Raw genomic sequence first — 13327 nt, 5'->3', positions numbered from 1 at the left:
TTGTGCGCGTCACTCTGAGACCACTCCAAAGGATCTGAAATCAATCCGGCCTGTCCTTTGCACCCTTCCCTTGCACAACATCCATCTTCGGTAGACAAACATGAAAATAAGTGTTAGCAGGCAACCGGGTAGAGACAGAAGGGAAAAAAATACAATCTCCCTTGATTGAGTACAAATGGATTTCTGCCTTCATCTTTAGCCTCTTCAAAAGGAGAATACCAATCTTCAACATGAGAGAGACATGCTGATTAAAATGAGTCTGGGGCATTGCTGTTATAAATGAAGAGGACATTCAGTGCAAAATGGCCACCTCTAATTCTCCTTTGTGACTGTTGGCATGAACATATTCATATACTCTCCATGTGAGGGTGGAATTATTTAGTGTCACATCATATTACCCGCCGTTGATTTACGTGGGATAGAATTTGTCCACAGGTCATGGAGAGGCTCCGACTGTCTAATCTATGAGATAATGTCACTGACCTATGTGGAGGAATGGAGGTGCACTCTGTGTGGTTAGGTAATGGGTTTTTGCTCTGTGATAACGCGGAAGCAGTAATCCTAATATGCCTCACAGGAGATTGGTCTATGCTCACAGTCACAGCGTTACCAGTGCTCCGCTACATGCTTATGCTGCTGCCGTGTTATGGTTAGCATTTCTTACAACCGCTAATGACAAATTTGACTTGCTTGTAGGTTAATGCCATGAACCTAAATCGTGAGGAATATTAATTTACTGATTCTCACAAGGGCACAACCGATATATTTGCCAGCGGATGTATCAGGGTATTTCAGTATTGGCTATCCACTAATATAACTATAATAACTTTTTTTCTGAAACCAATAAAAAGGCAGATATCTCCAGAAGCGAAAGTCATAGAGAGCGGTTTTGCAATTCAATCAGAGCTTTCAAATGAGCCCACCAACAAAGAGGCCTCAGGGGAGCGGAGAAATATTGTGGCGAAAAGTTTGTACACCTATTTTATGTATTTTATGTTGTAGACTTTTGCGTATAATTTCGGAATCATAAGAGACAGAGGCTTACTGTTTTTGGTTTTGGAACATTATCCCTCTTAAATACCTACTAAACACGAATATACAACGGCCCCTGTTGTCAGAGTTCAACACTTGTTCACGAGTGGGGGACGGATGGAGCGTGAGATCGACAGACGGATCGGTGCGGCGTCAGCAGTGATGCGGTCGCTGTATCGGTCTGTCGTGGTGAAGAGGGAGCTGAGTCAGGGGGCGAAGCTCTCGATTTACCGATCGATCTACGTTCCCACCCTCACCTATGGTCATGAGATTTGGGTCATGACCGAAAGGACAAGATCGCGAATACAAGCGGCCGAAATGAGTTTCCTTCGCAGGGTGGCTGGGCGCACCCTTCGAGATCGGGTGAGGAGCTCAGTTACCCGGGAGGAGCTCGGAGTAGAGTCGCTGCTCCTTCACGTCGAAAGGCGCCAGCTGAGGTGGCTCGGGCATCTGTTCCGGATGCCTCCTGGTCGCCTCCCGCGGGAGGTGTTCCAGGCATGTCCTAGTGGGACAAGGCCTCGTGGAAGACCCAGGACACGGTGGTGGGACTATGTCTCCGAGCTGGCCTGGTGTCGCCTCGGGGTCCCCCCAGAACAGCTGGAGGAGGTGTGTGTGGATCGGGAAGTCTGGGCATCTCTGCTGAGACTTCTGCCCCCGTGACCCGGCCCCGGATAAAGCGGAAGAAAATGGATGGATGGATGGATGGTCTAAGGTGCATATCATCATTGGCCAATCAAAATCCCCAATACTCGGCATCAGCCTTAAAAAAAATCCACAATGGTCAACCTCTACATATTTATATTCTTTATTTAGATATATATTTCTATGACAGAAACCTTTACTATAATAATATATGTTTAACTATAGCCTATTTCAGAGATTAAAAAAAAATACAGAAAGTTAAATTACTTAAAATATTGGCCTATACTGTGTATATCAGCTATTGGCTACACCAAACCCTTCATATCTGTATCAGAATCGGACCCCAAAAATCCATATCGGTGGGCCCCTAATTCTTAAAGTAAAAGTATTGTTATGTTCTGGCCATGGTTTTTGTCTCCCTCGTGTGGCTCTTTTGTTTTGTCTTTTAGGCTTGGTCCTGGTGGGCGTGGACTCCGAGCAGGCACACCTGTCTCCATTTTCTCATCAGTGCAATAGAAAGACCTCTGACTCACCTCCACTCATCGTGGGATTGTTCCGTCCATGTTACGTACCCGAGCCTGCTCCGGAGCCACCCCCAGGACCAAGCCTAGCCACTGGGACGCTTTTTGTTATTAAATTATTTTCGAACCACGCTTTGGTTTTGCTGTGTCTGTTCTTGGGTCCAATTTAGCAAACCCTAACAAGTATATTGTCAAAGCCGAACAAAATAAACAAAGAAACTGAGAATTATAACATAAGTTTGGCCCAATAATGCCTGTCATGGCTCCTATACATCTTAAAGCAAAGCTTACAAGCTTACAAAATCCTGCTACTCACCCATAAATGCATCACTGGTCATGCTCCACAATACCTGCAAGAACTCATATCACCGCACCCTCAGGTCATCCAGTAGCCTCCACCTCCATGTTCCTTCAACTAAACGCCAAACCATGGGGGACAGAGCCTTTTGTTCTGCTGCACCAAGGCTTTGGAACAGCCTCCCCGTGGAGTTGAGGGAAACAAAAAACCTGGACTTTTTTAAAGCTAAATTGAAAACTTTCCTTTTTATGAAAGCTTATAATTGTTGATGTTTTTAATGTGTGTGTTGTCTTGTTGCACTCTGAGATTCTCTGAATGAAAAGTGCGTTACAAATAAAATTTATTATTATTATTATTATTAAAGCAGTACTATGTAACTTGTTTTTTGCCTTAACAAATCCTTTTTGTAGTCCCTCTGGGGGTAATACAAGTGTTGATGGGATGATTCTTTCATCTCCCCCCCTTGCAGCTTTCTTTGCTCCGACCCGGAGGCGCAATACACACTAATGGAATCACAAAGAAGAAGCTAACAGGCTAACGGGCAAAGCTAACTGCGGGCTAGCACCCCTTTAACAGTATTTACAGCCAAGTTTGTCTTTTCTGTCAGCGTAGCATTTACCCTCACGGACAACTGATGAGTAAAAAAAAAAACGCAACATGCTACGACATCTGCAGCAGCGTTTATGGCCTCTAGTTTATGGCAAAAGTTACTCAGTTGGATTCTTGTCATGTAAGTCATATGGAGCTAAGTGTAGTTACTATAATAACAACATTGTTTTTGTAACTGTGGGAGAGTAAAAGCCCAAAATAATAACACAGGCCTAATACTTTTCTAAATTAAGTTAATTAGTCACATTTATTATTACGTAAAATATAGAGGAGATTTATCGAAATATTTCTTAAGTGGTAAATTATGTCCAGGAGCACTTAAAGGAGAAACTGAGGTGCAGCAAACCAAAAAACCCTTATTATTTTAAACTGAGAAATTAACTGAATAATGGTTTACATTTGCTGTTTGCCTGGTGCATAATTAGGAAAGTGCTCCGCCGCCTGACCACATAACCAGGCGTGTTACTGTAAATCAATCGCAGCTCTTAATGAGTAAGACCTTTTTATGCAATTTAAAACATTCAGGGCAATAATTGGATTTTCCCTCCGCATGTAAACACTCCATGTGCTAGACAGTGCTCTTGTCATCGGGGTAATGGTACTTTTGCTGCGATAGCATTTCATACAAAGAGGGGCAGCCGTAATCCAGCCCAGTGCTCAGAAGGACGAAGTGGGCTCTTCCTTACTCCGACAGTTCTGCCCCACTACCCCACTTCCCCACCAGGACACAAAACAAGGCTTGTATCAAAAGCGTAACCGGCAATGCAGACCTCCCTCATTATTAATAAATGATAGAGATGGATGCATTGTAGCTCATGGGGACAGAGAGGAAATCGTCCGCTCCAGAGTCCTGACTTGGATTAACAATGTCCATGTTGAAATCCAGACGCAAATCCATTCTCGCAAGAAAATTTGTTAAGCTCCTTTCGCTTCCCTGCCCCTCCTAACCAATTCCACGAGGATATGTCGCTTTGAAGCCAAAATAAACAAGAATAACAAACAAGCTAAAAAGTACAAAAGAGCTTGGCAGGCGTCCCAGAAAAGAAGATAGATTTGAGTGAAATCCTACTGTGCATTTCAGAGGCTTCTCGTGTGCTACTGCAGGGATCGGACAAAGGGGGGTGAGAGCTTAGGACTGCAGAGACAAACAAAGGCAGGCTCGGCCCTCGAGAAATAAACCACCAAAGGCACGTAAACAAGTACAGTATAGTACAGGCAAATTGTGGTCTAATCCTTTGACCCAATTACAGAAGGGATTTTCTAAATTGTTTACAAATTTTGATGAAAAAAAAATTAGCGAAAAAAAAATTAGCGAAAAGTGAGACAGCAAACAACAACACAACAACGGTTTAATTTCTGAACCGATTGAGGCCTTTCTGTGTGGTGACTGTATTGTCTCCCTGTGTCTGCACAAGCTTCTCCTGGATGCTCTGGTTACCATTAAAGGGAAATTTCAGGATTTTTGACATAGGACCTAATTTCTTACTTATCCAGAGTGTTGTTGATTTCTGGAGATATAATTTTTTTTAATGCCGGCCGCAGGTAAACAGACTACTGTAGATCCGGTAACTTAGCAGATCACTCCACCGCTGCGTAGCTTACAAGGGAGCTGATGCTGCTCAAATATAAGTTCTTTTAAATGCAACATGGTTATATTTCAAAGATCATTCAGTCAACACAGACATTTATAATGGTAGTCTGGTGTTATCAGTGATTTGACTCAGGTGCACTGTGCTTGGGTCAGACTGTTTTTAATGCAGGCTACTAGTTACCAGACACAGACATGCGCTAGCCTAGCACTAGCCTAGCACCACTAAACTCTTTAAATATAAGAACAGTATGAAAATCTCCAGAAATCAACAACACTCTGGATAACTAGGAAATGAGGCCCTATGTCAAAAATCCTGAAATTTCCCTTCTGGAGCCAGGACTCCCCTGAAACTATAATTCTGAATCTCAGTGGTACTATCATAATAAAGTAAAGATCAAAATCCCAACATACTTTATCAACTACAGTCGAAAGATTGCGATGAAAGAAATGTATTGCCATATGAATGAAATCTCCTTCAACCATATGTTCAATACGAGACACTCTAAAGACAAAAACCGAAGTCACTTTCAACACTGAGACGTTACTGACTCCGCTTCAGCATCGACAATCCACTTGAGTGTTTCTCGAGCACACAGAGGAGAGACTGCCAGTGCCAGAGACTTCCATTTAAACCAATTATAATACATTTCGCGCTCGTATTGCGAAGATGCACGAGGATCTTATCTGCAAATGGGCAATTTTCAGAGCGCAGCATTCATTGGCCAATTACCTGTTCTCATTTCGCTGTGTGTACCGTGGTTGAGGGTCAGCGTCTCCATCATTAACATCATAACTGGCCTCGGGGTCCTGAAAGTGACATAGAAAGCAGCAATGACAGCACAATTATCTTTCGGTAGAAGTTATAATCTTTGTTTAATGCTTAGGGAAAGTTTTAGAAATAAGGAAGGAAAAAAAAAACACCTTGATTGGCTAGAGATTAGTTCAGTTTTGTGAACAGGCAAAGAAGGCAAGAAATAAGCATCTGGGCTTTTTGCTCGTTCTATATTGTTACATGGATAAAAATAAAGTGATAACAAATTATAACATAACATTGTAAATAACCCCCAGCTACAGAGATGAAACTGTACCCTTGACTTACGTAATTGCTGATTAGATCTGGGTGATCTTTCTCGATGCCGTCGTCGAGGATAGTCACCACCACACCTTTCCCAGTGTAGCCCTGAGCCCAGGCCTCTTTGGTATTCAGGTCCTGGTGCGCTGGGTCAGACTGCACATAAAACACAAAGCTTTGTTGAGCTGTCAATCCGCAGTGAATGACAATTTCTCCAGACATGGCATTTTACCCACACTCAAAAAAAAAAGTGTATTTTTTTCCAAATCAAAAGCACCTACAGTCAGTACGGGATTAAATAACCACAACATTTGGTGAGAGACACATCAGGAGGACTCTAAACAGTCAACATCCTATTTTGATGCTTTGCTGTGACTGAAATACTTTTTTTTGGTGCACATTTTACTACAGAAGACAGAAAGGCTCAAAACTTGCAGCGTTGGCAAAGACTCCCCCCCCCCCCCATTTTCTTAAAACAGCAAACAACTGACTTGTGAGAAGAAAGGCAATAACAGACCTGAGAACTCTCCGGTGAGATGAGGTGAGAGTTGAAAATAGGACGTCTTTCATGTGTTTTTGATATCATGTTACGTGGGCATGTTCTGGTGAGTGTCAGTATTGATGCCACTATGACCTTAAAGGTGTGATTGTAGTGTTTTCAAAAGGGCACTACAGGTGAACATGGGTCACCTAAAACTGTTTACACAAGCACAAGAAGAACCAGTATTCAGTCACTGAGCTTTGTAGGCAGCACCAAAACTATAAAGGACTTTATTTCAGGCAGGTGCAGGGATTGTGGAAATAGGAGAAAGTAAAACTCATTTTAGCCATGGGAGCTGCCAACCTTAATCTATTTTTCTTTTTTTTTTCTTTTTTTAAGAAAAAAGCCAGTTGTAGGCTATCCGTTGTATAATATTATTAGACCATAGTACAGTCCCTAAGCAATATCTCATGATATTGATCAATGTTAGATCTTAGCATTCCGTGAAGAGTCGTGAACTGTAAAATCTGCCATTTTAAATCGATGTGTAGGCGCTGTATTTGTCCTTGGCTGATTGTATTTTATGCAAGCTGTTGCTGAGGAAGAAGATTTGCACAGGAATAGTTACAAGTTAGGCTCCTTTAGATTCCAATATAATTGCCAATATAAAAGCCGAAATGTCGTCTGAGAGATTAAAAAACTTCAGACTTTGTTCTAGCCTAAGGAAGAAGATTTTGTCAAATTGAAGCCCCAAAAAGGAGGAAGGGGGGCATAGCCTCATCTGATTTGATGTTTAGACATGAATACAGACATTTCATTCTGCATTCAGTCAGGTATACAGTGTATGTGTAGTGTAGAAGTATCTGATCAAAGGGATAATGGATAATGAACACATTGTTAGCTGACACTGTCTTGCAAAGTGAAAGGACTGAAAGCGGCTTTGCCAGACTTTAAAAGCCTTCCAGGCCTATTAAAACAGACTCTAAAAATAAATAACACTAATGGAGTTATTGATGAGTGACTATACACCAGATCCTTTAATGTAGACCGCTATTCAGGGTATATACTGTATATATATATATACACCAGGATGAGAAATATACCATTCATCTTAATTAACAAACTGACGGAGAGGATAAATGAATAGAGCTTATGAAAACAACATATCACTGAAGCCATAAATTGTCTGAAATATGGTCTAGCACACATGCATGATGTCGCTTTGAAGAAAAGTCTGCCACAAATTACATCCTATTTAAAAGTGTAAATCAGATCAACAAATCAACAGTCTCCTAGCATAAGTGCTGCGTTGAGTCCCAAGTGTAATCTTGATTTATTCATCATAATTACAAAAAAACAATTTAAAAGACGTAGGCCTAAATGTTGTTTATGATTACATTTTTTGTTTTGGTTCTTGAAATGATTATCACATCAGAAGGCAGAAGGGGCTCCACACTTTAGGACTGCCAGATTCTGTGGTTAAAACGAGTCTGCCAAAACACAAAAGACCCGTCTCTTGCTTCCAAAATCCCAGCATCCGTCCCCAATCAAGTCCTAATTACAGCGAATGCGGCCTTCCAGTAGTTCAAGCTCAGCGACTGATTTTGGATTGTGATTGCAGTGCCCTTTTAAAGCAAGTGTGCATCCCTTATACATTTCCTTATATTAAGTGTGGTATGTTCAAATTGTATGGACAAGTTTTAACTTTGTTCCTATAATTTCTAAACTTCTTGGGGATGATGTGAACCCTTTAAGGACCATTTGGATTGGCAGCACAAATTTAAACACTAATAAGGCGAGTACACACCAGATACCACTGCTTGGAGAAATCGGGGTCTGTTGGGTCTTCAAAAACATCCCTCTTCTTCCGGATCTTCACGACCTGCTGTTCCGCCCACAAGACCTAAGGCAAACAGACGAAAAATAGAGAGATATGGCATTTGCACTCTGCTCCTCACGCCAGAATGTCATTAAAGTTGTTCTCGTATCAGAAGGTGAAAAAAAAAAATCAGGTATAATAAGGTCTCAGCTGTGTTGGAAGTAATAACTAGGCGAGATATGAAGCCAGTATAATTTATGTCTAGGCAGGGACGCAAAAAGGGTAATGTGGAGGAGAATAAGCCGCCTTTGATGTTAGAGACTCAGAGGTGTTGAAAGTTTAGATCCAAACTACTTTGGCATCACAAGAAATCTGTCAAATCAATCCAGAAAAGTAGTGCATTACCATTATTTTATATAATACAAGATGCATGTGGTATGCAAAGATGTAATATTAAGGCAATTAGCATTAGATATAGGCTTAGTGGTAAAATTGCAGAACCTATACAGAAACACTGTGTCATGAGTTCAATTTCCCACACAGTTATACAATTTAATGTAACTAACAGGAATTTGCAAGCATGTCAAGCTGTTACATGAATGTATCTGCCAGAAGTGCTTGCCCAGAACGTGCAGGCTGATGTCTTAATAAAATGGCAAAATCACTTATTATGGAGAGCTGTTCAGAGCCACATCATTTTTGCTTTATCACAAAATGTCTAATTATGGAAAATAGAGAGCTGGAGTTAATTAGTAATCAGGGGAATATTCGACAACTTAAGGTGCACAAACTTAAGAGGGCGAGGTTTTCTTTGAACAAATCCAGTTATTACCGTAAAAAAAAGAAGAAAAATACAGTTCCACCTGCTGCCATTTTTTTTTTATCCAAGTAAAATCAAAGTGTGCTCCAGCTTGTTTTGAAAAGTCATTTTTATGCAAATTATTTCAGTCATATTTGTTTTTTGGTAAGCTTTGGTATCTTATAAATATAGACTATAGCTGAAAAGTTTGCGTCACTGAAAAGAATGACTTTAAAGTTTAAAATGACCCAGCAGCCAGCACTAACTAACATTTTATTACATTAGGCTGGCAGCACACTCCACTGAGGCCACAGAGGAGACCACTGCGGCGGTGCTTTCAAAATGCAATTAACTGTACGCTGTTATTTCTTTTAATTCAATAAAGATATATTTGGCTCTTAAATAGCACCTAATGCCAATTATGTTGAAACGGACACAATGTTGCCAATGCAGTGCTGTGTTCTGGTCAATGGGTCGGAGTAGCTCTAGTTTTTGAGCGTCATAGCGGGATGCTGACCTTCCTGTGATACCACCTCCTTGTCGCTTGAGGCGGCTTCAGAAAGGGCGGTGCAGCCGTTTTTGCTCGGTAGTGCACACTGAGCCCTGGTTTAGTCCAAGCTCATCCTTTGCTCTCAGCTCATTCAACAATCACACAGGTTCTGTTAGGTGAATATTCTTCCTCTGCTTTAAATGTTTTAAGAAAACAATTTTTGAAACAGCAGTATTCGTGCTAATTGCATGCCTATTTACGATCCCCATAAAAAGATGCCTGTGCCGAGAGGTTGATTGACAGGCACTTGGAACTTCATTTTTAAATGGTTGAAGGGCGGGTTGTAATAGAATCAGTGTTACAGGTTGAGTTGTGTTGGGGAAACCCTGACTTGCGCGCACTACTACTTCACACGACTGGGTCCAAAGCTCGGTTCCAAGGTTCAGGTTTGGCATTTGGGTCCTGACCCGGACCTGAGTCTGCTTGTTTGTAACGGCTGCTATGGGCTTTTAAGAATGTTGTGTCATGTGAACCTATCCATTCAAAATAGTTAGAAAGGGCTCACTGTTCTTCCAAAGCACTTGGGTCACAACTAGATGTGCGACCTTCTTTTTTCGTTTGCTGCGTTTATTTTCTGTATGTGGAGAACGCAGGTGTGGTGTTAGATCACCACACACCCAACGTACAACTTTGAAGTCGAACGCCAGTCACAGGGAGGCTGCTTGGACGCACGTACCAACGCACATAAGTTTTAAGGCCAACCTGCAATAAACGCACTGACCTTGGGTTCCATGCGGACTTCGTACAAAGGTCGCAATAACTGCACACAATCTGTACGTTGTGTGAACCAACCTTGAAATCTCAGGGTGAAAAAGTCAAAGAAATTACGCATGCTGTGGGGGCGTGTCATTGTGTGTGTGTGGCTTCAGGAGCACTGCAGCACTTTCCCATGTGTCTCAGCGAGGCCGGGCCACTGTTGCTGTACGTTGTCTGGGTAACGCTTTATAATAAGGGTACATGAATTCATGCAGGAATTCATGTACTCCTTTGAGTTGCATACAACTTCAGACGACGAACAAAAAAAAAAAAAATGACATTAGCAGTTGTGCAAGAAAATATTAATTGCAGGCTTTGTGACATTGTAATTATTCAATTGCTGAAACTGCAACTTCTGTTGAGGTAATTGTTGCTGCCCTAAACACCTGAAGCTTTAAATCGTCGACTGGACTGTTTGTTGAATTGAGGATTTTTCGTTCTATTCGCAGAAGCTTCTTAGCTTGTGTCAGAAAATGTAACAAGCGAAACTCGACATGGCTCCAATAACACTCTAAAATAGAAGCAAAACATCCTCAAATCAACCAACTCAGGCCTGTCAACGATTTAGAGCTTCACTAAATGAATACTTCTTGGGTGACTGAGAGTCTCTGCAAACATACTGCCATAATATTTACTAAAGCACTGTTACATTTTTTTATTGTGTAATCATAAATGAATAAATACATTCTGTGTGTAATTGCTCTCCTAAAACAGGTTCTGTATCTTTTTCTTTTAAGTTGTCAAAGCTGCAACGCTTCATTTTAAGGGGCACATTCATAGTGACCTCATGATGAACTCACCATGAGATCATTTTTAGTTGTAAGTTCATGCAAAGTTTGGTCCTTGGCGTGGTTGGTTTCTTCGCAAACAAAAAAAATCATTAAGATCATGATGAATGAATCATTATCATTAATGAGTTCATTGCCTGAATTAACGGTGTGAATTCATGAGTGTTTCATCATGAATCGTCATGACCTCCCATGAATTCATAATGACTTCCTGCATGAATTATGATGAATTCAAGCATTAATTTATGTACCCTTATTATAAAGCGTTACCGTTGTGTGTACCAACGCCGTACATTTGTCAGAGATAACCCAGCAATTTGGAGGGGTATATATTTCAGCATACTTTGAGCACTTACAGCGAGTAAGTGCTCAAAGTATCTGCTATACTGTTGTATTCTCCTGGTCTGCTGGCCACTGTCGAGGTCTTCATTCTCTTACATTCTGTCTTTCCTCCTCACTGCTCCATGCCCTCTCTGTCCTCCCTGTCTGACACCTGTTCTCTCCTTGCCTTCCTTCTTCCCCTTGGCATATTGCAAAAACTTTGTACAAATGGCAACAGGCACCTCTGAAGCTTTATATATCGGAGTTTTCGTGCGATTGATGCACTCTCACCAAACGGGCAACTCACGATCGACTTACGTGACATGTATGAAGGAGGTATGAGATATCTGACGGGTCTGCGGCCAGTCTATGGCTAGAAATGAAACATGTCACACGCTCGCTCGCCGTGCATTTCTCGAATATTTTTCACATAGACCGGCCGTAGGAGCCCGTGTGACCGGTTTGTGATGTAGGCTTTTCCTCCTTTCTCACCTCAGTTTTTCACAGAACTGTACAGGTGTTTGAAGTGTATCTCTCTTAAACCAGTGATAATAAACAAGAACAAAAGAAATCGACTCAGCCTGAGGTCTGTGGCACAGTGGGGGCATTGAAAACACGGTACACAAGCAAGAAGCAATCACAAGACAACAAGGAGCGATGCGCAGGGCCCGGCTGTGTAATCCACTCCAGCAATAACCTATTTGTTCCATCTTCTCCACTGAGGCCTGCAGGGTTTCACCTGTGAGTCTGAGGCTGCAGTGTGTAATGCGGACTTGTGTCTGCGAGAGTGGTCAAACAGTACTTTCATGTGTCAAATGATACCGAATAGAATCATATAGTAAACTGTGACTAGAGGAGAAAGATGGTTGCAACAAAATTATGCAAATCTCTTATGTAGAATGTCTTCAGGTCAATAGAAAGGCTCTACGTGCCAACATTATCAATGCATCAAACAACTTTTATGCCAAAATGATAAAGACAAAACCGAAACCCGATCAACCTATTTCACGATGTTCGGAATTATCTAGACAAAGGGAACTAGTTACGTTAAGATGCTGTCCAAATACTACATATACCATCTAATTTTTCCACACAGACGGTCCCTTTAGGAATAAGAGAAAGTTGTTTTTTGGAGTTCGTACTTGGCACACACTATCTCCAGGACATTCAGACTTTGGATTTTACTGGAAAACTGTGGGGATTTTGGTGAAAACACTGTGATCTCCTCAGCACGAACACAGTGCAGTGTGCTGAAAAGGCAACATCAGGGAGAGCAGCCAAGCCAAATCAAATTGATCAGCTCTCCCATAGAAAAAGAAGAGGCCTGTGCGCAGTACAGAGAGGAGATGACAAACACTGCTCAATAGAATAATGTGTAAAGCAGCGGCACCTGTCATCTTTACTCAGCAGGGTTATTCAGACGGGATGATGGTATGTTGCATCTAAGAACCAAGAACTCTGAAATCTGATTATAGAACATGTCAATGGCAAGTATTTGGTTAAAATCATTAGTCAAGGATTGACATAGCTTTTCAACGTCAAAGTTGTATGAGATACGGAACATAAAACATTGCAGAAAAGAATTGGTAATAGAAATCACATAAAGAAAACAAAATATCTGGAGATGATGCCCGAAATGCAATGCATGCATGTTCAAAGTATTATAACCAAACCTTATTATTGTATTAAAGTAGGGCTCAGCGATATGGACCAAAAGTCATAACTCGATAAATTTAGGTTGAATATCGATATATATCACAACATTTTTTCCGCAGAGTGAGAGCTGTGAAATGAAAGGTTAAGTCAAAGCCAAATATGTAGTTTTATTGGAAACTCACTACACTGTATAACAAAGCTCCATAAGGTGCACATTTAAATAAAAAAAATATCTTAAATAAAAATAGCTTATAAGATACAATAGGTCAGTCTTTTTCTGAGGGCTGCATGTATATATAAAGAGAAAACTAAATAAAGTGCTCAGTTTAAACATCAGCTTGAGATTACCTGTTCCTTTTTGTTAACTTAATAGCTTATCTGAACAGTCTCAA

The 13327-nt window shown here is 41.1% G+C and overlaps 1 protein-coding gene across 1 annotated transcript in view; it reads right to left on the bottom strand.

Annotated features, from left to right (window-relative positions):
* Positions 1-13327, bottom strand: part of furinb (furin (paired basic amino acid cleaving enzyme) b) — a 90060-nt gene that overhangs the window by 32203 nt on the left and 44530 nt on the right. The window contains exons 4-6 of the mRNA XM_079568511.1: positions 8054-8149; positions 5793-5921; positions 5424-5500 (exon numbers count right to left, since the gene is read on the bottom strand). Of these exons, the coding sequence (XP_079424637.1) occupies positions 5424-5500; positions 5793-5921; positions 8054-8149 (302 nt within the window). The remainder of the gene's footprint in view (positions 1-5423; positions 5501-5792; positions 5922-8053; positions 8150-13327) is intronic.

The sequence above is a fragment of the Gobius niger genome, assembly GCF_951799975.1.
Source record: "Gobius niger genome assembly, chromosome: 12".
In the NCBI taxonomy this organism is placed as follows: domain Eukaryota; kingdom Metazoa; phylum Chordata; class Actinopteri; order Gobiiformes; family Gobiidae; genus Gobius; species Gobius niger.
This window is presented reverse-complemented; position numbering and strand designations above follow the sequence as displayed.